A 25,557-nucleotide genomic window follows, 5' to 3' on the forward strand; every position below is an offset into this window, starting at 1 on the left:
GAAAATAGAATCTAGGATATTCAATTCCAGAATGAGTGTGTTGAGATGTGTGTAAAGACGTGATCTACGAGATAGATCGAGATGAACGATCAAGACTATTCCAAGATATTTGAAGATATGTGAAGATCCATAATATTTACTTTCATATATTTATAATATCTATTTTAATATATCTGATATTATTATTAGATAGATTTTATATTATTTCTTAGTTTAGTTAAGAGAAATTGGGAGACCTTAAACCCTAAATTCTTTATAAATAAGAGAGTTCTAGGAATTATAACATCGAGTTATGTCTGACCAATATAATTGATCAAAACCACGAGTTGTAGTGATTATTAATGAAACAATTATTTCTCTGTGGATGTAAATCATGATTATCCGACAGAACCACGTTATATTATCGTGTCAACTATTTCAATGTTTATCTCCGATTATCACATAATCATAAATTTAACAAAGTGTCTAACCGCAACACCAAGTATTTATAACTAGAGGGAATGGACGAAAGGCCCAAAACTGGGCCCAAAATAAGAGCCCAATCCAAACTCCAAACTCAAAATATTAAAAGGTTAGACACTCTGTTTTTTTTTTTAGGAGGACACTCTGTTAAATTCATGATTATGTGATAATCGGAGATAAACATTGAAATAGTTGACAAAATAGGGTGGACTTAACGATCGAACCTAATCCATACCCCAAACTCAAAATATTATAAGGTCGTGGCCTAAACCTAAACCGGGGTACTTGTCTTGATCTTGTTCACGGAGAAGGCTTAGTGTGATTAATATTTCCGCTTCTGAACTCAAGCCCAAGGCCAATGGGTACGAGATCCCGTGAACTCAAGCCCAAGGCCAATGTGTACGAGACCCCATTCATGAAAAGGCTCTATGACCCTCCCTAAAAGGCCTCCACACCTACTAAGCTTGAGCATGCACCTATATAAGCGGGTATAACGGGTAGGATAAACGGACGGGTATGAACGGGTTTGGTACGGGTTTGGTCGGGCGGACTATATAAGCGGACGGATTTCGGTCGGAACACCGGGTAAGGACCTATGCCCGCGTCCGTCCGCTTAAACTTTCGGTCGGGTGGGTACGGACTGATTCGGGCATCGAACAGTCACGGACCTTTCGGATTCGGACGGTCGTGGGCGAGTTCCGGAACACCGGGTAAGGACTTATGAAGGAAGATGAAAATGGGTAAAACAATAAAAGAGATTAGCCCCCTATTAAATCTTTCATTTTTCTAATTTTGATTTTGAGAGTCATCGTGAATTCAATAAATCATAATATTACTGCTATCATTATTCGTTAAAGATGTATTGAACCCTAAACACTATATAAATATTTTTTAAGACTAATTTATGGGAGCTCAAACTCATTTATTCCTACTTGTTTTATTTAACTAAAGTTCAACAAATCATTAGTTTCCACTGAAAATAGAATAAATTCAAGTTCCAGAATGAGTGTGTCGAGATGTGTGTAAACACCTGATCTACGATACAAATCGAGATGAACGATCAAAACTATTCCAAGATATTTTGAAGATATGTGAAGATCCATAATATTTACTTTCATATATGTATAATATCTATTGCAATATATCTGATATTATTATTAGATAGATTTTATATTATTTCCTAGTTTAGTTAGACTGGGAAACTTTAAACCCTAAATTCTTTATAAATAAGAGAGGTCTATGAATTATATCATCGAGTTATGCCTGACCAATATAATTGATCAAAACCACGAGTTGTAGTGATTATTAATGAAACAATTATTTCTCTGTGGATGTAAGTCATGATTATCCGACAGAACCACGTTATATTATCGTGTCAACTATTTCAATGTTTATCTCTGATTATCACATAATCATGAATTTAACAGAGTGTCTAACCGCAACACCAAATATTTATAACTAGGGGGAATGGACGAAAGGCCCAAAACTGGGCCCAAAATAAGAGCCCAATCCAAACTCCAAACTCAAAATATTAAAAGGTTAGACACTCTGTTAAATTCATGATTATGTGATAATCGGAGATAAACATTGCAATAGTTGACAAAATAGAGTGGACTTAACGTTCGAACCTAATCCATACCCCAAACTCAAAATATTAAAAGGTCGTGGCCTAAACCTAAACCGGGGTACTTGTCTTGATCTTGTTCATGGAAAAGGCTTAGTGTGATTGATATTATCTCCGCTTTTGAACTCAAGCCCAAGGCCAATGGGTACGAGATCCCGTGAACTCAAGCCCAAGGCCAATGTGTACGAGACCCGTTCATGAAAAGGCTCTATGACCCTCCCTAAAAGGCCTCCACACCTACTAAGCCTGATCATGCACCTATATACTCAGGACTCTCCCAATTGTGGATGTGCATGGGACTGTTACATACTTACATAGCCAATTCTTATCAATGTATGTAGGATCTTTCATGAAAGGCTCCTACAAGTTATAGCCTGATGACCATTTGTTCAAGTGGAGGCAGGAAAGAAGGTCAAGCATGAAAGAAAAGAGGCAGTCAGGTTAGCCAAAGATGACCCCCTATGAACCATTACTTGAAGGGCCAATCACTCTCCAATCATACATATATATATATATATATGATAAGAGAAGTTAATTAACCTAGTGATATGGAGGACATAGGCAAATCATCCTTGGCTACCAAACAAGACTCTTTACCTTCATGTACGACCTTTCTCCTTCTCAATCCTATGTTTTCATGTTTTGCATATATTGACTGCAGTAGGAGTCTTCCTATTTATAGAGAGTGTACTACTTACAAGTCATGAACTCTTAGAATCTTCATTAAGCATAGGAAAAACTGTATTCTTGTTAGTTCACGATGTGGGACTTTATGGGTGTGTTATGATAAGTGATAACTGAGATAAGGCGGTCAACTTCATTATGGGTGTTTTGATTGCGAAATCTAACTTGTCAACGCGTACCTAACAAGTAGATTTAGCAACTAGCACCAAACCAAGAATCCTGTGACATTCTAGTTGCGCATTCATTTTTCCTCAAAAGAAAGCTTCTAACTGCACTTGCATTTCCAATTAGTCAACATTCTTTTACCTATATAAGTAGATGATCTAGAGTAATTGAAGAATAATTCATCACGTGTGTGCCATATTGGGTCATGTATTTTGGTTTATTCCTTGTATATATGTTCATGCCACTAATGCTAAGCCCTAGTTAAGTATTATGCAGTATGGATAGGGTGTTGACCTTATTACTAAAAAGGAACATATGCCACAAGTTTTAACCTAAAAGGGAAAAGATGCCATAAACCTCTAAGAAGCCCCATGCATGTTGACAATTTCATGAAAGAGCAACATGGACCATAGTCCTCAGCATATATTCTTCATGGACATGTTGATAATGTTGCTTGCATGAGGAAAGGGAGAAGGGGGAGTATCTATAAGTAGACAAGCTAGCAAGCATTGTAAGGGCATCCAAAGAAGTACAGGAGGATGTGTGAGGGATACAGATTATGAGAAGAGAGGTCTTACATGAAGGCAAGAGACATGTTAAGTAGCCAAGGATGACTTGCCTATGTCCCTTCCCAACCAAATTATAAGGGCACTTCATATGTGACTCTTAACATTATGTAGTTGTGGGGATTCATAGGGAGTCACCTGGGCTATCTTGACTTTCTCTTTTCTTTCATGCTAGACCTCTTCTTCTTCGTATTGATTATTTGCAAGTGTAAGTGGGTTGTCCATTAATTCAGTATTTTTAGCCGTAGAAGATGCAATTTTTACAGGTTTATGGCTAGGAAAATGATTCTCTTCCCAGAACCCGGCCGGATGACGTGTCGGACGTGATGTAGAGAGAGAAACGAATTTGGGTATGTTGATCTTTGAACATCTATTTATTATTAGTTCAATATATATTTAAAATTATTTTATAATGTGATTTTAGATAATCGTATTTCATTTTCGCGCACCAAACGTAGATTAGTGGAAACGAATTCGGTATTGTGATAGTATTAGAGTTCTTAAAATCCTATCATCCACTCCTTTCGTGGTCTTCACTCTTCGCAACGGCCGGCTAGTAAGTCTTGGTTAAACCCAGGCCCTTCCAATAAGTTTTGGAGCCGGAGAAGAAATTAGAACCAGAATCGTGGAACATATTGAATTTCAGAAGAGTAGCTTATACGGAACCGATCCGGGCAAGTTAATCCTGTGGGCCTGTGGATAGCCGTCCAAACTATGAGCGTCACGCCGGCCAACGGTTTTCTCTTCCTCTCCTCATCTTTTTCTCCTATTACAATACTACCCTTGAAATAATAAATTGAGCTTTAAAACAAATATACTACTAACATAAAATGAGTCATCACCCTCATTTCATTCCTCAATTACTAAGGGGTTGTACCAATATGTCCCATGCTTTCTTTTGATAACAAATATATCAGTACAATGTATGAGTGGAAACATCACTCCATTCCATTTTTCTCCTGATACCACCACAACTTGACTAACTATTCTTTATTTAAAGTGAATATAGAGACATTTGTAAATTGATTTATAAAAACATCTCAAGTTTCTTCAAAAATGCGAAAGGACTAATCAGAATTATAACAATATAAATTCAATAACTAGACATGCTAGATTGGACTTATAAGTTAAAAGTAATATTCTTAAAGGATACATGACATTATTTAGACAAAGAACACTGATATAATATATTGATAGATAGAATAAATAAAATATAACTATCATGAAATTAACCATTATATATTGTACCATTATTAACTATTAAGGCATCCAAGTGGCATATTCGCCCCCATTGCATATAGAAAACAAAAGGGTGATATAGTAATTTAGGTAAAAACTTTTGGACTTTGTAGTGTCCGTTCATTTTTCTCTCTCCTCATCTTTTTATAAAATCAAAAAGGAGCTCCTCCTCTTTGATTCAGCAGCTAAACCAAAGCAAAAGAAAACAACTACTGGTATCTTTCTCGATCAAACTTTCAGGCGATTCTTCATATTTAGATCCTCTTCTACGATAATGGGCAGAAAATTCTTCGTCGGTGGTAACTGGAAATGCGTAAGTTTTTCTCTTGATCATTAGATCTGTTTTCTCTGCTTAATAACTCAATTAAGACATTCTCTCTTTCGGTTTCAGATTTTTAATTAAAATTCTTCACTGAAAATTAATATCATAAGATCGGATTGTGAGATCTATTTCTTTGGTTTGGATCTAAATGTAATAGTTATATATATCATGTTTACTTACAATTTAGATCTCTATTTATTGATCTTTTACTTCGATTTCGTAATAGATGAATCAATGAAAAGTGTTCAATAGTGAATTTTGTTCATGAGTTAATACTTGATTTCAGTCATTCAGATATGGGGTATTAGGTCGATTAAAAAGTTAGTTATTGAGTTTGTTTGTTTTAATAGGGTTTTAGATTTATTTCTCAATCGAATTACTCTGTTTGCAGAATGGAACTGCTGAGGAGGTAAAGAAGATCGTTTCCATATTGAACAATGCTGATGTACCATCACAAGATGTTGTTGGTGAGTGATGTATAATTTTGACCTAAATGGTTCGAATTTCTAGGTTTTGGCAAAATAGCAAGGTATTGATAGGAAAAAGGTTAATTTCAATAGAAATCCAAAAAAAAAATGACCAAAATAAAAGAAAAGCACAAGAAATTGAAAGAGAATATTGAGATTTATATTCTTAAAATACTATTTTTTTTTTATAGAGGGAATATATCCTTATATGGAGTTATTGGAAATTTATTTAGATCTACAATTTAATAAAAATAGCAAAAAAGAATGAAATATTCTAAACTTAATGTTTTTCTCTATAAGAAAATTGGCGTGTTAACAAAAATAAAAAAAAGGATAGCTAATATATGATCCTAGAGATGCGAAAAAGGAAAGATAAAAATAGTGGGAAACAAGTAATACTAGTATTTTACTTTTCCAGCAGTAAGCCAGTAAGTTATTTGAACTTCATTTTGTGTTCTTTAAGTGAATCACTTTTTATTTTTGGCCGCGACTTTGGGGAATAAAGAAAATTCTCCGGGGAATAAATTCTCGAGGGAATCCAGATTTTTTTGAAAATTCTCCGGGGAATAAATTTTCATGAGGTGTCGAGAAGATGAAGTGGTAGAGAGAGGTGATGAGATGGAGGAGTCTTTATTATAACATCTTTTAAAATTAGAAGCCCCTTGGCAATAAAAAGAAACATAAAAAGTCAATCTTATTTGACTAGTTTTAAGAAAAGTCTTTATTCCCCGGAGAATTTTCTTTATTCCCCAAAGCCGCGGCCTTATTTTTTCCTTAAACATTTTCAGACTGACTGAACTATAGAATAAAAATGCAATACCTTGGTTATGGAAATTAGTGTACAAATGACTGAAAATGTGTTATACCTTATACTCATAGTATTTAAGGTTATATGACTTGTAAATCATTTTTTTTTCCACAGAGGTTGTGGTAAGTCCCCCATATGTGTTCCTTACCTCGGTTAAAAGTTCACTGCGACCTGAGTTTCATGTCGCTGCACAAAACTGTTGGGTGAAGAAAGGAGGTGCCTTCACTGGTGAAGTTAGGTATGTTTCAGATAATGAAATGGATAATTTACTCCGCTTGCATCATGAATAGGAATGTATACAAAATTTTGATTTTTCCTTGTGCAGTGCTGAGATGCTCGCCAGTTTGGACATTCCATGGGTAATTCTAGGCCACTCTGAAAGAAGGGCTTTGCTCAATGAATCAAATGAGGTAACTTGGTTCGCATGGGTAGTATAGGACTATAGGTTATAGAAGCTAATGTAATTGTAAAGCTGTGTGTTTGCAATATCTGTTGGTATTTTGTTATTGCTAAACTTTTTTTGTTTGGTACAGTTTGTAGGGGACAAAGTTGCATATGCACTTTCTCAAGGCTTGAAGGTGATTGCTTGTGTTGGGGAAACTCTTGAACAGCGAGAATCAGGATCTACTATGACTGTTGTTGCTGAACAAACAAAAGCAATTGCAGGTACTCTTAAATTCTAAAAGTATCTGCCTTCGTAGAGAAATATTCACCTCAACGAAGCTAGATATCAATGTAATAAGGTTCATATTCACCTTGTTTTGATTTTTCTGAATTGGGATATGAGTCCTGAAATATGAGAGTATCTGCCTTCGTAGAGAAATTTAAGGCTGACCTGACTCTTAAATTCTAAAAGTTGGTGAGACTCAAATTGCCCATGATCTCCATTTTGTGATTCTATATGTGTTTTGATGTTAAGACTAACATCGACTGTGACGAAGATGTAGAGACACTCGAACTGTTTCATGAATTTATAGTCATTATGTAGCAAAAGTGAATCACTATTTTGAATTTAAGTTCTTAATTCTTGAAAATATGTTTCACTGTCATTAGTACTGGTTGATCTATCCCCTGAACTTGCATGTATTGCATAATAAATACAGGGTCATGTCCTGGCCCATATTTTCAATAGTGATGTCATTGTTCTGGACATTCGGTGTTCTTTGTCTCTATTCTTAGAACTTATTTCTGTTTTCTGCTTTTTGTAGACCGAGTATCAAACTGGAATAATGTTGTCTTGGCTTATGAACCTGTGTGGGCTATCGGAACTGGAAAGGTTGCATCTCCTGCTCAAGCTCAAGAAGTAAGTTAATGTTAACCTTTTCATGAAGTTAATGATCGATGACAGGATAGTATAGGAATAGGGGAATAGCCGTGTCTTTTTTGTTCTACTAGGTATAATCTGTGCCCATCGGGCACGAACGTTACTCGAGATGATGCATTACCTAGTTATAATCTTGAACATATTCTGCACTAATGGTTTCTACATGTAAAGAAAGTTAGGGAGAAAAATTATATCCTTTCATCGATTTGAACTGAGTGAAAAAATTAGGGAGAAAATAATCTTTAAAGTGACAAAATATGAAACATTTTTTTTATTAGATAGAATTACTTTCTCTTTCTTTATTATTTTCAAAACAAAAGTTTACTGTGAGAAATTAAGAATCCGAATCCAAGAGCTAGAATGTCAAGTGCTAATTATTTGGACGGACAGATTTCTTAATATATTAAAACCCCCGTTTAATGAGAGGGTGCATGAAGTAAATTTTGAATGAGAAGGTGACAGATTAAAAGGCGAAGATTGAGCTGAAAGAAAATAAACAACCCAGATTTACAACTTGTCACTTCAGATGACCCCAATGTTTCCTTCTCTTTGTACAGAACAGAGTAGTTCTGAGGAACACAAACCTTGTGAAGTAGAACTTTCATTTTTTCTTCAAAAAACTGTTTCTACTTTTAACTTTTTAGCCCTCTGGAGTCTGGAGGAGAGTTAGTGTTACTCTACATATGATACATATGTTAATAGTAAACTCGCAACGGTGCATACCAACTTTATGTGCTTTCAATAAATGATGCCTAGTACGGGTGGCTGGTTTTAGTGTATCTGTTAATGAGAAGTGAACCAAGAGAAGCTTTGGTATCTCTTATGTTAGATGTAAAAAAAATGTTTACTGGTTTATGTTATTGTTCCATGGTGCACAAGCATGTAGCAAGGAGTTACTCCTGCTTTCACGGACACATTTTCATTGTATTACTTTTTATGTGAATAGGTACATGCTGAACTGAGAAAATGGCTTGAAAAGAATGTCAGCGCTGAAGTCGCTTCGACCACAAGGATTATCTACGGAGGTATTTGTCGTTACCTTTCCCGACAAAATTCTCATGCTTATGTCTGTTGATTATTTGCAGAATGTTAGGCAAGTTAATAGTGTAAGAAACACTAATAGATTTCACTTAGTTAAACATCTTCAGGAATTCATAATAGCAAGATAAGGAATATGAGTAACAAATTATATTTCTAACAGGTTAGGGTCTACCATATTTAAGAAAGATAGAAAATGGTGATTGAAGAGCATTCAGTTATGTCTTTATTACCCTACCTGGTGCAGCGAATTGAAGAATGTACACAATGTAATTGAATTAGTATTATATAGGCCAAATCTCACATAATATAATGTGGATTTTGACATAATAATATGTAAGTCATTTTTTATATGGACTCTAGGGTCATGAATATTTTACACCATAAACCGAATAAGCTCAATAACTACCATCTCAAAGACATCTTGGGCCATATAAAGACCCTTAAGGCCGTCCTATGGGGGCATGGAGCCCATTTATTCCTAAATCTACCTCATCTCTACCCAACTTTAATAAATCATGGATTTCTACTTCAATATGTAAGTATATTAAATCACCTGATAAACCATATACTAGCATGTACATATACTTATTTGAATTACCGGACATCTTAATTTATTTATATCGACGGACAGTTTATTTTGCCTTGCTCATAACATGCTTTCTCATTTCAGGTTCTGTAAATGGTGCAAACTGCAAGGAATTGGGAGGACAGCCAGATGTTGATGGATTTTTGGTTGGAGGTGCATCTCTAAAGGTTGGTTTTATTTTCTTTTCTTGGATCATCTTCTTGGGTTGTTTTTATTCTGATTGCGGGGTTGAATTCCTGATGTTGCTTTTACCCACAACTTGTTTGGTCTTTCTTTTATATCAGCCGGAGTTCATCGACATTATCAAGGCTGCAACAGTTAAGAGCGCTTAGGATGTTTTCACATCGACAAACACACGCATCTGCAATGTTTGTGAAACTCTTTTTATGAGTCAAACTGAGTAATATTTTTATGGGTTTATGGTAGTGCCTGAAACTGGAACTGAACCAGTAAGATTAGAACTTTGAATAAATTGTGAATCCTCTTTTTTTTTGCAGGCTTAAGTTAATGAAACTACCTTTATTTTGAGTATAATTCATGCAATATTTTATCTGAGATATTGGTCGAATCATTAATCAATTTCTAACTCTTTTGACTTGAACCTTTGCTGGGTTGAAGTGAAAGAGAAGTAAATGATGAAGAGCTTTGGAGACAAATTGGAATGTTAAGTTTGTGGCCATCCAACCCAAAACTAATTGGCAATGAATGGAGATGACCTATGTATTATATTTGCTAGTTACCCCTTCTTCCACGTGGGACTATTCTCACAGGGAATATGATCATTTCTACCCTCTCTCTCATGTCAAACTTTATGTTTCATTTATCGTACAAGAAGAAACATATCCACTGACATACATTGACAAAGTCTGACATCAAACTCTTGAATCAAAAGTCAAAGCTTTTCTTTCTCTTCCAAAAATTTGATTGAAGTTCTAGGTTTGACTTCAACAGTCACGAGTTTCTCTCTCTCCATGAAATCTAATAAAAAAATTCAACTTGTACAAGTTCACTTTTCAACAAAAAAAAAAAACTTGTACAAGTTCAACCTGTGACAATCCATATGCAATGTCTCCGACTCTCGTGACATTAAATCCACGTTCAACTAAAAAAAAGTAATAAAGAGACGTCATCCACGGCTGCTGTTAGCTCACGAGAAAACTCTCATTACCATCCATAACTTAACTACTTCCTTTACCAAACTCTTGTATTCTAATCCAACTCTACTAATTCACCAATAATACTCATCTTTTCTTTTATTCACTAAATTATCCTTGCTAAATTTCCATCTTCTCTAATCTTGTTACTTACAACCGCTATTACTTATTTCTCCCTTTCCCGTGACAAACTGAAAGTCTGAAATTGCATTTTTCTGGATTTATGGTATAATTTTTTTTTTTTGGTATCAATGAATTTGTTTGTTTTTTTTGGATTTTTGTTGTTCTTGAACTTCAATAAAAAGGAGAAGTCTATGATGAATTCTAATTTTTTTTTTTTTTCTGTTGAAAGATGATGAATTCTAAGTTAGTTATCATTGAAGACCCTTCTCCTAAACTAATTTTTAATACGAAGTCAATCACTAACATCATAAAACTCGTGGGTCAATTTGGAACAATAAGAAAATTGACTCTGCTTTTTCAAAGAAACTTCACATGGTTCAACAAAAAAAAAAAAACTTCACGTGGGGAACATAAAAGAAACTAATATTTATGTCAAGAAAACAAATTTCTTTAAGGAAAATGGGAATTGAAGATTCTTCTTTGCCAATTATGCACAATCCTCCATTTCTATGTCTTAATTAATTGTGTCCAAGTCTAGGTGGTTAGATCAATGGCAAAACCCCAACATCCCATTGTTGTCGAGATTAATCAAATGGCACATTTAGGATGACTACGTCAAAATAGCATAACATAAAATTTACATCATACATTTTCGATACGGCATAGAAAAAAAAAGCTAATACTGTAAATGTTTTTAACACTAAAGTTTAAGATACATTAATCTGCATATGATTAAAAAAATTAGTTTGTTGTTGAAGAATTAAATTCTTTAAGAACTAGAACCAACTCAAATTATATAAAAATGTCTACTAACTTTAACCACTCATTCGAGGATATGTCTCGCCGATATTGGTATATTGGGTATATTCCGGCCTAAATTCTCTTGGAATATCTGGCCGGATATTGGGTATATTCCCGCCTAAATTCTCTCTCTTTCTCTTTGTTCTGTTTCAACTAGAATAAAGAGCATCCATAACTTAACCCTTCTTTTAAACGGCTAATGAATAAATACCACAAAACCAACCAAATTCATACCCATTTTGTTATCTTATCCATTAACAACTAAACTTGCCAACAAAATCGGTTCCTTAAAATAGAAAAATGTATAAGGGTATTTTAGTCAAATTACATTACTTTGCTTCTTAAATGTCTTCTCTTTTTTCCGTTGCTTGCGCCTTCCTTCGTTCTGTTTTTTTTCCGCTGGTTTTCTTTTTCTTCCCGCCGTCCCCAATTAACACCAAACTTATAAGAAAAAAAAAAAACAAGAATTAGGGTTTTGGTTTTCTTTGATCATCACCACCTTCTTTACTACTCCTATTCTCTATAATTCCCACATTTCGTTTTTTTTGTTTTGATCGAATTGTTCTGTTTGATTGAGAAATTCTGTATCGGGGAAACTATTCTTTTTTTTTTTTGTTGGATTTTGAATTCTGATCGGTGAGGAAGATGGATTGCCGCGTCTGTACCGCGGACGCGGATTTTTTGTTGAAATTGATAGGTGAAGGGCAATTGGTTGGTAAAATAGGTGGTTTTAGCCTTGAAAGTGAGCTTGATTTGGCAGTTTTGGTTAGTGATTTCTTGGAGAATGATAGTAGTGGCCCTAATTCAAGGTGTAGCAGTGATAGCGAATCTGGTTTCTCTGATCTTGCTCATTTATCAGAAAAGATCGTGGTTAGTTCCTCAATTTTTATTCAAATTTGGGTTTTAATCTTTTGCTTGTTTTGTTTGAAATTATTATAACTTAAATTTTTGTTTATGGGGATTAGATTAGATTAATATAATTCAATACTAATTTATATGTCTAATGTTTGAATTATATAATCATGGGTGGGGCAGAGGATTGAGCTAACCTTTTCCTGATTATGTTTGAATTATAGAAGAAGGAAGAATCTTAATTACCCAACTTATGGATTACCTAATTATGTTTTTTCGATGATAACTTATTCGATTACTTGAAAGCTTTCATTGTAACTGTTCAAATTACCTAAGATTGAAAGATAAATGTTGTTAGGTTATAAAGTGTAGATGGTATAGTACTATAGTCATTAGATTTGGAATAAAACTTTTCAATTGAGCAAGAAATGGATGTTTCGGAATCTGATTTCACCTGTGTGATTGGGGGTGTCTGATTGAGAATTGGGTATTCTCTGATTAATAAATGTGAAATAGTAGAAGGAATAGCATGCCCCTCGATGCCCGATGAAATTTTTCGGACATCCAACACGCTCTTTACCAGTCCGCAGCGAAACCTCAAACTAGAACAATGGGTTTGATTTGAATTTACTTTTATATTAGACTGGGCCAATCATTCTAACCTTCACAATTGTCTGTCATTTTCAGCTCTATAAGTACTCAAGAGATCAGCAGGAAAGCAAGCTATTATCGAAGGTACATTCCTTAATAATGTCCATTAACAAGACGGAACTTCATTGTGTCAACTTGGGTTCGTGCAATGGCGGCTGCATAAGGTTTTCTCTTGTGAAGCTATTGAGACTTTCTGGTTATGATGCAGCTGTTTGTTCGTCGAAATGGCAGAAACGTGGAAAAATCCCTGGAGGTATGCCAAAAATGAACTCATCCCGATCAACTTTGTCAAGTGTTTATCATTTACCATATTACTCACTGGCTCAATCCATTTCGTTTGCAAAATCCATGATCTGAACTACTACCTCTTGAGGGTGTGATTGCTTAATTGTGTCAATGTCATGTATCTCATTAGCTTCACATGAAAACGTATCAACCTTTAGGCAGTGGGCTTAGTTCTCTTAATATACAAGATAGGAGAAACCGATTAGAATATCATCTAGTAAAATCTTTGGTTGTTGATTTGAGGTTATTTCCCACTCATTTAAGATACAAGGCTGTAATACTAGTTATGGTGTTACTATTCTGACATTTGTTTTGGTACACTTGTGTGTTTGTTTATGAAGGTGATCATGAATATGTTGATGTGGTTATTCGTCGTGATAGTGGAATATGTGAACGTTTAATCATCGATATTGACTTCAGAAGCCACTTCGAAATAGCGAGACCAGTTGAATCCTATGCCAGAATGTTAAACTCTCTTCCCGTAATTTACGTGGGATCACTGACCAAATTGAAACAGTACCTTCAAGTAATGGTAGAAGCTGCAAAGTGTTCGCTGAAACAGAATTCGATGCCTCTTCCTCCATGGAGATCTATTCAATACTTACAGGCTAAATGGTATTCTCCCCATGGTAGAAAGCTAAATCCAGATGAAGAGACTACCCAAGATAGCAGTTCTTCTGATCAGAAGCAATGTATTGGACATTTGAGGAGGTTAAAATCTTCTCTCCAAACAGAAATTGAAGCGGAGCGGTTATTGAAACCTATAAATAGCAATAACAGGAGGCAGTCGCAGGAGAAACATAGGCTTTCGACACTGATGGCTCTATGACGAATTCAACCCATTTTTAATGAGAGTTATTCGTCGTTTTTATGCCATATTATATCAGAATTTCCTTGTAAGTGAAATATTCAAATTTTCTTTTACAATTCTTATATTAAACTAGTGATTGTGTGTGTATATTATAGTAAAAGCCTATGGATAAAGAAATCCATGGAATAAATGGGTAGAGTTTTTTTCTTTTTTGGCTTCAAGTTCCTCGTTTCGCAAGATTGTATTTTCTTTTTCTTCTATAGAATTTATTTTTATTTGTTCTTGCATTTTTTTTAACCTCTACCACTAACTTGTGGTCAATAGAATGTCTATTTTGCCGCCTTGTGCTTCTTCTATTCTATCACTTTTAAAATGCATATTTCTTGTTGCAGGAATGTAAAATGCTTAGACTGGGTGGTGATGATTTCTAACCTCTTATGTTCATAAAATACAACTGAAAATTATAGAAGGGTTAGTTCCACGTTTGCCCCCAATTTTCAACCAAATGAAAAGTTAAGCTTTGTATTTGTCCACCATTCCAGAAGATTTTTGAAGACCATATTTTCAGTAGGCATTTTTGACAATGAGTATTTTTTTTGTCCTTCAAAAGTATATCTCTTGTCTTTCGGTCTTTTTTACTGTCAGAATGAATCGAAACATAAACTTGCTGTCCACATGAAGAACTAGGATTTTGTTCCTAAATTTTTTTGTCTTTGTGTTTTTTTATGCTTATTCTAGTTTTTCTTGGCTTTTAAGGATAATGTAGGTTGATATACTACTTTTTTGATTATTCGAAGGGTGCTGCTATAGATGTTAGTCTTTTTTGCTCTTACTAGCCCACCCTTCTCTTGGGACTGATTCTCTGGGCTTCAGACTGATCAACATGTGGCTCACGGTTGGGGAAGTCCCAGGAGTGCTTGGTCTAGCCTGAATCCGTGTTGTTCAGGTCCAACACAGATTAGACTTAGTCCGAGTGAGGAACTCCCAAGAGTAAAAAAGAGGAGAGTGCCTATAGATATAGCTTATTGAGTTAGTACTTAAAATCTGAATTTATAAATGAAGTTTTTGATTTAGCACATAGAAATCAAAATGAGGGGTTTGTTGAGTTGAGCATGAGTCCGATTCCTCTTTATTGATTAAGTGTAAGGTCTTCTTAAATCTTAATCATATTGTTCTTACCCACACACAGAGATCTATGAGAGGTCAGATCGATAAGCCCTGACTGACGTTCATACTCCCAAGTCGAATGACATATCAATGGATAAGCCATCAAAACCGAAATGGCCCCTATAAATAAACCCCATCTCTCTCGACATCTCTCACTCTCCTTCTCTCTTTCTCCTATTGGATGAACATGTAAACGAGAGAGAGAGAGAGAGAGAGAGAGAATGAACATGTAATCACCCTTTGGCCTTGGAGAGCCTTGAATTTACAACATTATCTGATATGTCACATCACACTTCCTTCTACTCTCTCTTTGCCAATACTACCCCTGATACCTTTTACTCCTATATGTCTGCCCGTTGAGATCCCAAAGCAAGCTTGGAAAACTTGAGAGACAGACAAATTCATTTTGATTCCATTTTAGGAGAAAAATACTTTGAAAAAGTGAGATTGTCAACAATTAACAACTAAAAGGAATCACTAGTCAAATCCCTTCCCTAAATAAATAGTGGAGTAGTAGCTAATATTAGGGCTATATAGTACTACTAGGCACCCATGACTGTGATGCAATAAAACTAGACAGATCATACAAAAATCAGACTCTCCTAGTAGTAAGTAACTAACGGGTAGTAGGTAAATATGAGAATGGGGGTAAAAAGTAAAAAACCAACTAAAAGATGGGTAGGTAGGTAGGGTTTAAAGAAGGTTGTCATATCATCAGTCAGATCTGAAAATTCAGAATCATATAAAAAGTAAGGTAGACTGAGTAAAAGCACTAATGACAAACTAGGGGGGTTCACCTTAGTGGAAAAAAAGTTAAAAGTTAGGTTTTAAATTATATTGGCACCTCAAGTCTAACAACCAAAAGTCATCAAAGATCATTATTCTGTGAATCCAACGGTAGATTTGATTAGTTAAGTGTAGCGGGATTGAATTATGTATAAGTAGTGCGGGATAAATAATGGTAATACTGAGTAGAAGAAATTAAAGTGGGGGTTTTCCCAAGAGAGAGAGAGAGAGAGTCAGCGATGCGACGTTACGATAGTCCGCTGACAGTAATGGGGGGGGGGGGGGGGGGGTTGGGGGGGGATGGTGGTGGGGGTGGGTTCTGAGAGGAGCGCGCCCATAAGAAAGTGGGGTGGAAGTGGCAGGGGGTGAGGTTGTTGTGTCAACATCAGTCCCACTCTCCCTATGCCGGGAAAACCGGACTACTGTGTCACGGGCCTGCTCCTAATGCTTCTCCCCCTCCCCCCTGCCGACCCCCACCCCTACCCCACTTTCTTTCAACTCTCTATACTCCTCTCCTTCTCTCTCTCCCTATTATGAATGAATGGGTCCCACGCAAATCATGACGATGGCTCTTTCCCCTTTCGTCCCATTTATGATTGGTGGCCAATGCGTGGACAACCGTTTTTCTTATATGGACAATTATCTTATGTGGACAACGAAAATAATTAATTTTTTTATATGGACACAGGGGACAACTCTCTAGTCCTATTAGAATTAGATGTATTATTTTAACACCTCTCTTTTTTCTCCATAAACCTTAAGTAAGTTTGGTCTTCTTCTACTACTTCATCTTCATCATCAATCCAAAATTCTAGAGAGAGAATATTTTTGGAGAAGATTATGACATCAAACAAAGGGAAGGGAATTGTTAAAGGATGTTCCTAACCAGAAATATCAGATCTAAAAACCCGTTAAACTTCTAAAACCTAGAAATCAAAATTTTCAAAATCCTAGATTTTTTTTTTTTTTACAAACAAGTAGAGTTGCTCGTGCTTCGTGGAAAATCGACAAAACACGAGAGATCTTAACTTTTGACTTTTTGTAAAAAAAAAATTCTGACTTAGCCAATTTCGTAGATTTCCTACGAAAATTTAGCATGACAGGAGGAGACTTGCCACGAAAATCTAGCATATTTTCGTGGATTTTCCACGAAATTTACTTCGAATTTTTTGCTTTGAAATCGTTTTGTATTCTTTCAAACCACCTAAACGAAAATACAAAGTAAAATTAAAAAAGTTAGAGTTTTACCTCATCAATGTAGGGTTTGATTAGAACCCATCTAGGATTTGATAAAAAAACAAAGGGAAGTAGTAGAAACTATAGTTCACTAAAAAACAAAGAGAAGTGGTAGAAACTATAGTTTACTAAAAAACAAGGGAAGTGGAGATTGATGAGTTTTATCTTCTTCATTCATCTAAGGTTTGATAAACAAAAGGAAGTGGTAGAAACTATAGTTTACTTTCAGTAGCAGTAAAAGACTAAGAAGAAGACTAAGAAGAAGGAAGAAGAAGATGATGATGAAGAAGATGATAAAGAAGAAGACAACTTAGGTTTTCAATTTTTAACTATTATTTTGTTAATGGTCCATAAGTTAGTAACTGTTTGTATTTAAGACTTTATGGAGTTGCCCCCTTAATAAATCAAAGTCAACTAAGTCAAGCATAATTGACTCGCACGGGCCCGAAAATAGTTGTCCATATAAAAAAAAACAGTTGTCCACGTATTGGCTACCTTATGATTTTATGCACCCTTTTGACATCTCTTCTCTGGTGTCTCCCATCCTCCAACCCGCCCTAGGGATATTTCTTTAGGGTCTTTAATTCTCGATTTCTATTATCTCTTTTGTCGACCTTTAAGAGTTTTGGAGTTTGTGTTTGGTCAATTTCTCTCTCTTAATAAGACACTTTACATTCAAAAGTTCTATAAATTTATTTTATGTAACTCTCATTTAGTTCTCAGAGAAATAACAATTATCATCCATGTAACTTTATGATTGTATCACTTACGAATGAAATATGGTTTCGCTTGGTTTCAAAAAAAATATGTGATTATTATTGTTGATATGCCTTCACTGGTAAATTCAATTAGTTTTTATGTGTAATTGGGTGCCACGTACAAATATATAGGGCACTTTTGAATTTACCATTCTTGACTTGTCCGGATTGAAACCTATTTTCTGTACTATGTATTTGACTCGTCTAGGTGATTGAGCAAGACTCACTGTAAGTATATCTTAGTTGTCCCAGTGATTGAGATATTCAAACTCGTACAAATCAGATTCACAAGAAGTTAATTCCGATGAGTCAAATCAGGGGGTGAAAAACATAAGGCGTTGCTAAAAGCACCTGAAAAGATGTTATGGTCGAGTAGATCTATTAGTAGGTGATTCAAATGGTAACCAATACGTGGACAACTGTTTTTTTTTATATGGACAATTATTTTCGGGCTCGGTGTGAGTCAATTATGCTTGACTTAGTTGACTTTGATTTAATATGGGGACAACTCCATAAAGTCTTAAATACTAACAGTTACTAACTTGTGGATCATTAACAAAATAATAGTTCAAAATTGAAAACCTAAGTTGTCTTCTTCTTCTTCATCATCTTCTTCATCATCATCTTCTTCTTCCTTCTTCTTAATCTTCTCCTTACTCTTTTACTACTACTAAAAGTAAACTATAGTTTCTACCACTTCCTTTTGTATTTTATCAAACCCTGGATGAATGAAGAAGATAAAACTCATCAATCTCCACTTCCCTTGTTTTTTAGTAAACTATAGTTTTTACCACTCCTCTTTGTTTTTTAGTGAACTATAGTTTCTACTACTTCCCTTTGTTTTTTTATCAAACCCTAGATGGGCTTTAATCAAACCTTACATTGATGAGGTAAAACTCTAACTTTTTTTTAATTTTATTTTGTATTTTCGTTTGGGTAGTTTGAAAGAATACAAAACGATTTCAAGGCAAAAATTCGAAGTGAAGAAGAAATTCTCAAAATTTCGTGGGAAATCCACGAAAATATGCTAGATTTTTGTGGCAAGTCTCCTTCTGTCTTGCCAAATTTTCGTGGAAAATCTACGAAATTGGCTAAGTCAGATTTTTTTTTTCTTTTACAAAAAGTCAGAAGTTAAGATCTCTCGTGTTTTGTCGATTTCCACGAAGCACGAGCAACTTTACGTGTTTGTAAAAAAAAATCTAGGGTTTTGAAAATTTTGATTTCTAGGTTTGTTTAACGGGTTTTAGGGTTTTTAGATCTGATCTTCCTGGTTAGGAATATCCTTCAACAATTCCCTTCCCTTTGTTTGATGTAATAATCTTCTCCAAAAATATTCTCTCTCTAGAATTTTGGGTTGATAATGAAGATGAAGTAGTAGAAGAAGACCAAACTTACTTAGGATTTATGGAGAAAAGAGAGAGGTGTTAAAATAATACATCTAATTCTAAGAGGACTTGAGTGAAAATAATAGAGAGTTGTCCCCTTAGAAACTAGTGTCCATATAAGAAAAACGGTTGCCACGTATTGACCACCATTCAAATAGGTGCACGGGCTTGCATCCAAGCACTCGTTGACTTAATGGAACGACGTCAAAGACCATACTGCACCCATCTTCTACTGACAGTGTAATCTAGAGCTTTTCTTTCTTCTTTTCTCTTCATGCATAAGCTCGAATTCTCAAGACTAATACAAGATGAAAAGGAAAAAACTCCGACGCTGATTTATAATTTTCGTAATATGGTGTTTGAACAGGTTTAGAAGAGATTTAAACCTTATAAACTGATAATGTATGTCTTATTGCATAAGCCTACTTAAATTTTTATTTTTTCCAACCATTAGTTTCGACGGTTTAGATTTAAAATCATATACTTTAGTTGTAATTTCAACCGTTAGTCTGGACGGCTTAGATTTAAAATAATATAACTTTGATTTTAACAAAAAATTTTGGATTTTCAAAGTTTTAATAAAAAGGCTTCTGAACTTAATGATCAATGACTTTAATGTTCTAGACCTTTAAAAGTTTCAAAACTTTGAAGTTTTTAAACCTTTAAAGTTCTGAACATTTATGTGGAGGAACACTTAAAATTTCGGAAACCTTTGAAGGTTCGGAACAAAAAATATATAATGAAAAGGTCTTAACAAATAATAACATGCCCTAATTACCTGTCTGGGCTTTCTAGAACACGAACCAGACAACTTAGACTTTCGTGATAGCACACAGACTAGACAGCCCAGGACTTTGTATAAGTTTTGTATATTTTTTTTCCAACCCTTTTTTGGTAGGTATACTCTTTTCTTGGGTTGAACAGGGCAGCCATGGAGCTCTCAAGGTCAAATCGATCAATAGATCTAAAAGTGCTTGAGAATTCCTGGACCCGACAAGCCAATAACGTAGTTCGACAATTATATTTTTTTTTTCGTATACAGGAAGTATTAAAACAACAAATAATGAGTTATAATGTTTATCCACCTCATTAGAAACCCATCTTTTATTGTCTCTCATTGATTCTTTTTTTTGGGTTTCGGTAAGAAGAAGATAGAAGACAAAAAGATCAAAGTAAACATAACCATCTTTAAGGGATGATGGCCTATAGAGTGCTCGGTCAAATGAATCACCTACTTGTTAATAATACTTTGTTCGGATGTTTTTAATATCCCTAAATATCATTTGAATATAGTGTTTTCATTTGAGTTACTTATCTGGACTTACCTTTTCGACAAGCTAAACTAGTCCGAGACCCATACAAGTTACGAGATAGGCCCAGCACGGGGTAGGACGGACATATGTAGTTCACGAATCAGCTCGACTCGTGGCCCACAAATCGACTGAAAAGGGTGTGGCCTAGCCCAAGTTGGTGGCCCTAGTGACAACACTATTTCAGTCCAGTATAATTTGGTCTGATTGTTTAGTGTGATGCAAGGAAGCAGTGAAATGAATGAACCCTATAATAGCATCTTAATGAAACAAATCGTCGGCAATCGAGTTGAGTGAAAGAGACTGAAACAGTATCTATCTTCTACAATTTTCTAGTATAAGAAAACTACTATGCCCTCCCATCGTTATCATGGGCCAAATCCCGTTGACTTACCGTTAGCCCATTCAAATTCACAAAACACATTGCCAATTACCATAACCTATACTACAAACTAGTTTAACCTTTCTCTCTCCATATTCCAGAGTTTTACCATTTTCTCTCTCTATGTTAATACAGTAGTAGAGTTCTCTGCTCCGTTAGGTTTTCCCGTTCTCCCTTTCTATTTTCTTTGTTATAGTACTAGAGGCACACAGAGGAAGACAGAGGCTTACGGAGCACGAAGTCTTTAGTAACGTCAGCAACTTAATTTCCCACTCTCCTTTGAGGGGGTAGTGATTTTTTATTCTCTCTCTAGTTTTTTTTCTCTTCGCGTGCCCTCCTTTTTCGCCTCTGTCAGATCCTTAATAAGGGACGAAATCATTCCCCAACCCTCTCACCTTCACTCCCCCATTTCCCCCTTCTCTCTCTCTCTCTCTAGCCTGGGATTTTCTCTCTTTGTAGGGTTTCTTCCTGCAACAATATTGATTCTGTTTTACCCCTACCCCCATATCTCTCTCTCTCTCTAGAAAACAACAACATTATTAATGGTGGGTGGAGTATCTTCAAACAAGAACTAGTTTTTAGAGAGATACTAAGCCATGTAAGCCCATTTCTCCCTCTTCTTCTTCTTCCTTTCAACACTAATTTTGTTACTTCAATTTCATCACCCAGTTCTTTACTCTGTTTTTACTGCTTATTTCTAAGAACTCTTACACAATTCTGGTTTCAATTTCTTCTGCTTTAATTTGATTCTTACAGTATGTTTGTAAAAAAAGGAGCTTTTTTTTTTTTCTTATCTTTTATCTTCTTTTACGAACTCCCTGAGTAGATTGAAGAGGATGAGCTAAAAGGTATCTAGTAAAATCGACTCTGTTTCAGTTATTTGTAGTGAAACGTATCCATTTATAATTGCTAGATGTATTATTCATGGGTGTTAACAAAACTAGTTTCTCTCTCTAACCCTTGATTTTTTAGGGGTTCTTTTGGTTAATTGAGCACTACAAATCATAACTTTACAAGATCTTGACAACTTACTATGAAACTTCTCCATGATAACTCACTTCAATTTCAGACAAACCTTCAGTTTTTAAACACCAAACAGTTAATCATCTAATTATAAGATGGAAAACTGATGATGGTCCTCCAGATTTGTTTTCATAGTGATCTTGTTCTTGAGATTCGTGAGGTAAATGGGTTTCAATATAGTATTCTTTAATGGCAATAAAACCTGATCTCTCTGTTTTTTTTTTAAAGAAAATTGTATGAATTTGTAAAACCTTTTTGGGTTTACTAAAATGTGATTTATTCTTCATGTTCTATTTAACCTGCAAGTAAACAGGAACTAGTAAATAGAAAGAATTGACCTTTCTGAATGCTTATCCATTTGTTTCTCTTTCAAGATAATAATAATGACATTCTGTTTACTCACTCACTCAACAAACTCACCCAACTCACTCACTCAACTCAATCACTTGAAGACTAGTAGTTTGTAGTACAAGAAGTGAGATGGGATTGTTCAAATGCTTTCTTATTCTGTAAATTAGATTTTTTGCTTAAATTGCTCAAACTTAATTGGAAATATATTCATTTATTTCAGATGGGTTCTTCATTGAGTACGATTTTCGTGTTAATCACTAGTCGAAGTAATTACTCACATTTTCACATATCCTTAGATACAGTATGAAGGATTTGAGGCAATGGGCTATTGCTTTTGCTGCTGGAAATGAAAGAGAGACAGCGTTGGAGAGCTGAAGAAGACGCCTTATTACGCGCGTACGTGAAACAGTATGGCCCAAGAGAATGGAACCTTGTTTCTCAGCGCATGAACACGCATCTTGACAGAGACGCAAAATCGTGCTTAGAGAGGTGGAAAAATTACCTAAAACCAGGCATCAAGAAAGGATCTTTGACTGAGGAAGAACAACGACTTGTAATCCGTCTTCAAGCCAAACACGGTAACAAGTGGAAGAAAATTGCAGCTGAAGTTCCAGGGCGAACGGCAAAGAGATTAGGCAAGTGGTGGGAAGTGTTTAAAGAGAAGCAACAAAGGGAGCAAAAAGAAACATCCAAAACTATTGATCCAATTGAAGAAGGAAAGTACGATCAAATTCTCGAAACGTTTGCAGAGAAATTGGTGAAAGAACGACCAAATCCTCCATTATACATGGGAACCTCTAATGGGGGTTATCTTCAGTCTAATGCAGCTACTGCTCCACCATCAACACTACTTCCACCTTGGCTTTCTAGTTCTAGTGGCCCACCCACAACTTCCTCACCTCCTTCGGTTACATTAACTCTCTCGCCTTCTACAATTGCTCCGTGTACTTCAATGTCCTGGTTGCAGCCTGAGAGGGGCGGAAACGATAGCAACCCCTCTCTTGTATTGGGTAATTTTCCGCCAACACATGTTCCGGTTCCTCCAAGTGGAGGAGATAGATTAATGGTTCCGGATCTTGTAGAGTGCTGTAGGGAGTTGGAAGAAAGTCATAGAGCTTTGGTAGCTCATAAGAAAGAAGCAGCTTGGAGGCTTAAAAGGGTGGAACTACAACTCGAGTCAGAGAAAGCATGTCGGAGGAGAGAGAAAATGGAAGAGATAGAGATGAAGGTGAGAGCACTTAGAGAAGAACAGAAGGTGACACTTGATAGAATGGAAGCCGACTATCGGGATCAGCTGGCTGGTTTAAGAAGGGATGCTGAAGCTAAGGAGCAGAAACTGGCTGATCAATGGGCGGCAAAGCATTTGCGCCTAATGAAGTTTCTAGAACAGATAGGGCGCCGACCGCCAAGTGAACCCAGTGGAAGGTGAGAGTTTCTCTATATCTAAGAGACGTCTTCGAAGTTAACTACTATAACATATGGTGATTGTGCATATTTTGTCCTGGTGTAGTTGTGTTAGATAACTACTTATCTGTTGTTTTATTGGCTTTTTGTACTCCTTTTATGTTAGGATTGAGCTAAGTAGAACTAGAACTTGAGTTTTAGGGTTTGTAAGATTTTCAGTTCTCCTAAATAATCTTTGCATCTATCTTTACATAGAGAGCAGAAGTTTCCTACTTTCGGTTTATCAGAGCTTTAAGTCCTCCATGAATGTATGACTCAATTTTTCTTCGAGTTGAAACGACTCCACTGATATGTTGGGAGAGAAATTCTTTAGCTTGTACTAATATAATGTTGCAATAGAAACAATTTGAGAATTTAGGGCGAATTCAACACTTGATATAGAACACATTGTGATTCTTGAAAAGAGAAAATTATGAAATTTTATCTCTATGTTTAATCCAAGAGACAAAGAACTACAACCTAACCCATTTCTATGTCAGAAAAACTTGTCTTAGAAATTTCAATACTTTCTCTTTGGCATAAAAACTATGATAGTATGAATTGAAACTCATATATATCAGCATTCAAAGAATTCCACCGAAACGACTCTTATCATATGAACACTGGCTCTGTTAAATGGTATTGTGATCTTCGAAGAAAAGTCAAGCTAGGAGAGCGTTCAAATCGGTTTGAAATAAGTAAGTTTGAGCATGCAGTCAAATTAAGCAAGACATTTGGGTCATGCCAAACATATATCATCCTTCTCGTTATTAAAACTTTCGTAAAGTAATTCAGCAGTAAAAGAGAAAGCAAGACGATAGGAAAGCAGGTATGACCCCAATAGCAATAGCTAGAGCTAGCACGGCAATAAGAAACAAACATTACAACAAGGCTACACAACCCGCTTCCTTGGACTCCCACATAATCCGCATGTGAGAGAAACAAAGGGGTTCTCTCTCCACGTGACTGAACATGTGAGAGCAGAGAGAAATCCTTGTTTCTCTCACATGTGGTTCAAGTGGGAGTCCCAGGAGGCAGGTCTACTTTTTGAAGCTAAAAGGGAAAAGAGTAAAGAGTTTAGACCACGGATTTAATTATATGAAGTACGCTATTATACAATTGGGCTAAACCGTCACCGATGATTTCCAGTGGTGTTACTAGAAATATGCCCAAAAATGATGCTCACTTGTCCAAACAGAGAAATTTTCAAACTCAAAGGGAAATATTTTGGCATCCGATGTTTTTACGAACAAACAATTTATGTTATACTACTAAACTTAATAATAGTTCAATGTCGGGTCTGTTTTATGTCATCCTGTATATGTCAATTGCGAATCCCTGCTGGTATGAATTTATTCTTCGACGTTTTATGTGACCACATCTAATTTTCTTAAAATATATATACAGCAATATGTTCCATGCCTTGAGAAAAGTTGATAAATCCAAGATGAAGAAGGTTCAATAGTGTCATCCCACACACAAATTAAAGAAAAAAAAGGTTAACAATCACACACACACACACACACAATGAGGTTCTCCATACAAACTCCTCCGAGACAAACTGTTTTTTTATGCAAAGACCAACAACAACAACACACCTTTACTTACTTTTCAGTGTTCTTCTCTCTATCTGTGTTCCTTCCTGCCTTGATGTTCGTCATGATTTCTTTTTCGTTAAGCTGGTATCCCATCTCTTTCAGTTTCTTAAAAGCGGCATCAAAGGAGCGAAATGACTTTCCACTTGACATTCG

At 35.5% G+C, this 25,557-nt stretch overlaps 3 protein-coding genes across 5 annotated transcripts; all 3 read left to right on the forward strand.

The window, feature by feature from the left end:
- The first annotated feature begins 4,834 nt into the window (after positions 1-4,834).
- Positions 4,835-9,822, forward strand: LOC147546169 (triosephosphate isomerase, cytosolic). The gene is made up of 9 exons (XM_086632294.1): positions 4,835-5,053; positions 5,454-5,529; positions 6,452-6,575; positions 6,663-6,747; positions 6,871-7,003; positions 7,546-7,640; positions 8,608-8,686; positions 9,373-9,455; positions 9,573-9,822. The coding sequence occupies exons 1-9, from the start codon at positions 5,015-5,017 to the stop codon at positions 9,618-9,620; spliced, it is 762 nt and encodes a 253-aa protein (XP_086488420.1). The 5' UTR covers positions 4,835-5,014; the 3' UTR covers positions 9,621-9,822.
- Positions 9,823-11,736: 1,914 nt separating this feature from the next.
- LOC147546170 (uncharacterized) lies at positions 11,737-14,385 on the forward strand. 2 transcript variants are annotated; one of them, XR_015224212.1, is made up of 4 exons: positions 11,739-12,236; positions 12,906-13,122; positions 13,496-14,050; positions 14,358-14,385. XR_015224212.1 is itself a non-coding variant. In XM_086638120.1 (3 exons), exons 1-3 carry the CDS (start codon positions 12,012-12,014, stop codon positions 13,981-13,983), a joined length of 930 nt encoding a protein of 309 aa, XP_086494246.1. In that variant the 5' UTR covers positions 11,737-12,011; the 3' UTR covers positions 13,984-14,186. The 2 variants fall into 2 exon arrangements, 1 of the variants encoding a protein (XP_086494246.1); XM_086638120.1 differs by lacking the exon at positions 14,358-14,385 and having other exon boundaries at positions 11,737-12,236; positions 13,496-14,186.
- Positions 14,386-20,886: 6,501 nt separating this feature from the next.
- On the forward strand, positions 20,887-24,008 carry AS1 (myb-like HTH transcriptional regulator family protein). Of its 2 annotated transcripts, none has more exons than XM_086636439.1 (2): positions 20,887-21,837; positions 22,584-24,008. In XM_086636439.1, exon 2 carries the CDS (start codon positions 22,710-22,712, stop codon positions 23,790-23,792), a length of 1,083 nt encoding a protein of 360 aa, XP_086492565.1. In that variant the 5' UTR covers positions 20,887-21,837; positions 22,584-22,709; the 3' UTR covers positions 23,793-24,008. The 2 variants fall into 2 exon arrangements, with proteins under 2 accessions (XP_086492565.1, XP_086492564.1); XM_086636438.1 differs by having other exon boundaries at positions 21,052-21,587.
- Positions 24,009-25,557: the final 1,549 nt, after the last annotated feature.

The sequence above is a fragment of the Eschscholzia californica genome, unplaced genomic scaffold (genome assembly GCF_041429995.1).
Source record: "Eschscholzia californica isolate CP2 unplaced genomic scaffold, dmEscCali1.0.p SCAF_4, whole genome shotgun sequence".
Taxonomy (NCBI): domain Eukaryota; kingdom Viridiplantae; phylum Streptophyta; class Magnoliopsida; order Ranunculales; family Papaveraceae; genus Eschscholzia; species Eschscholzia californica.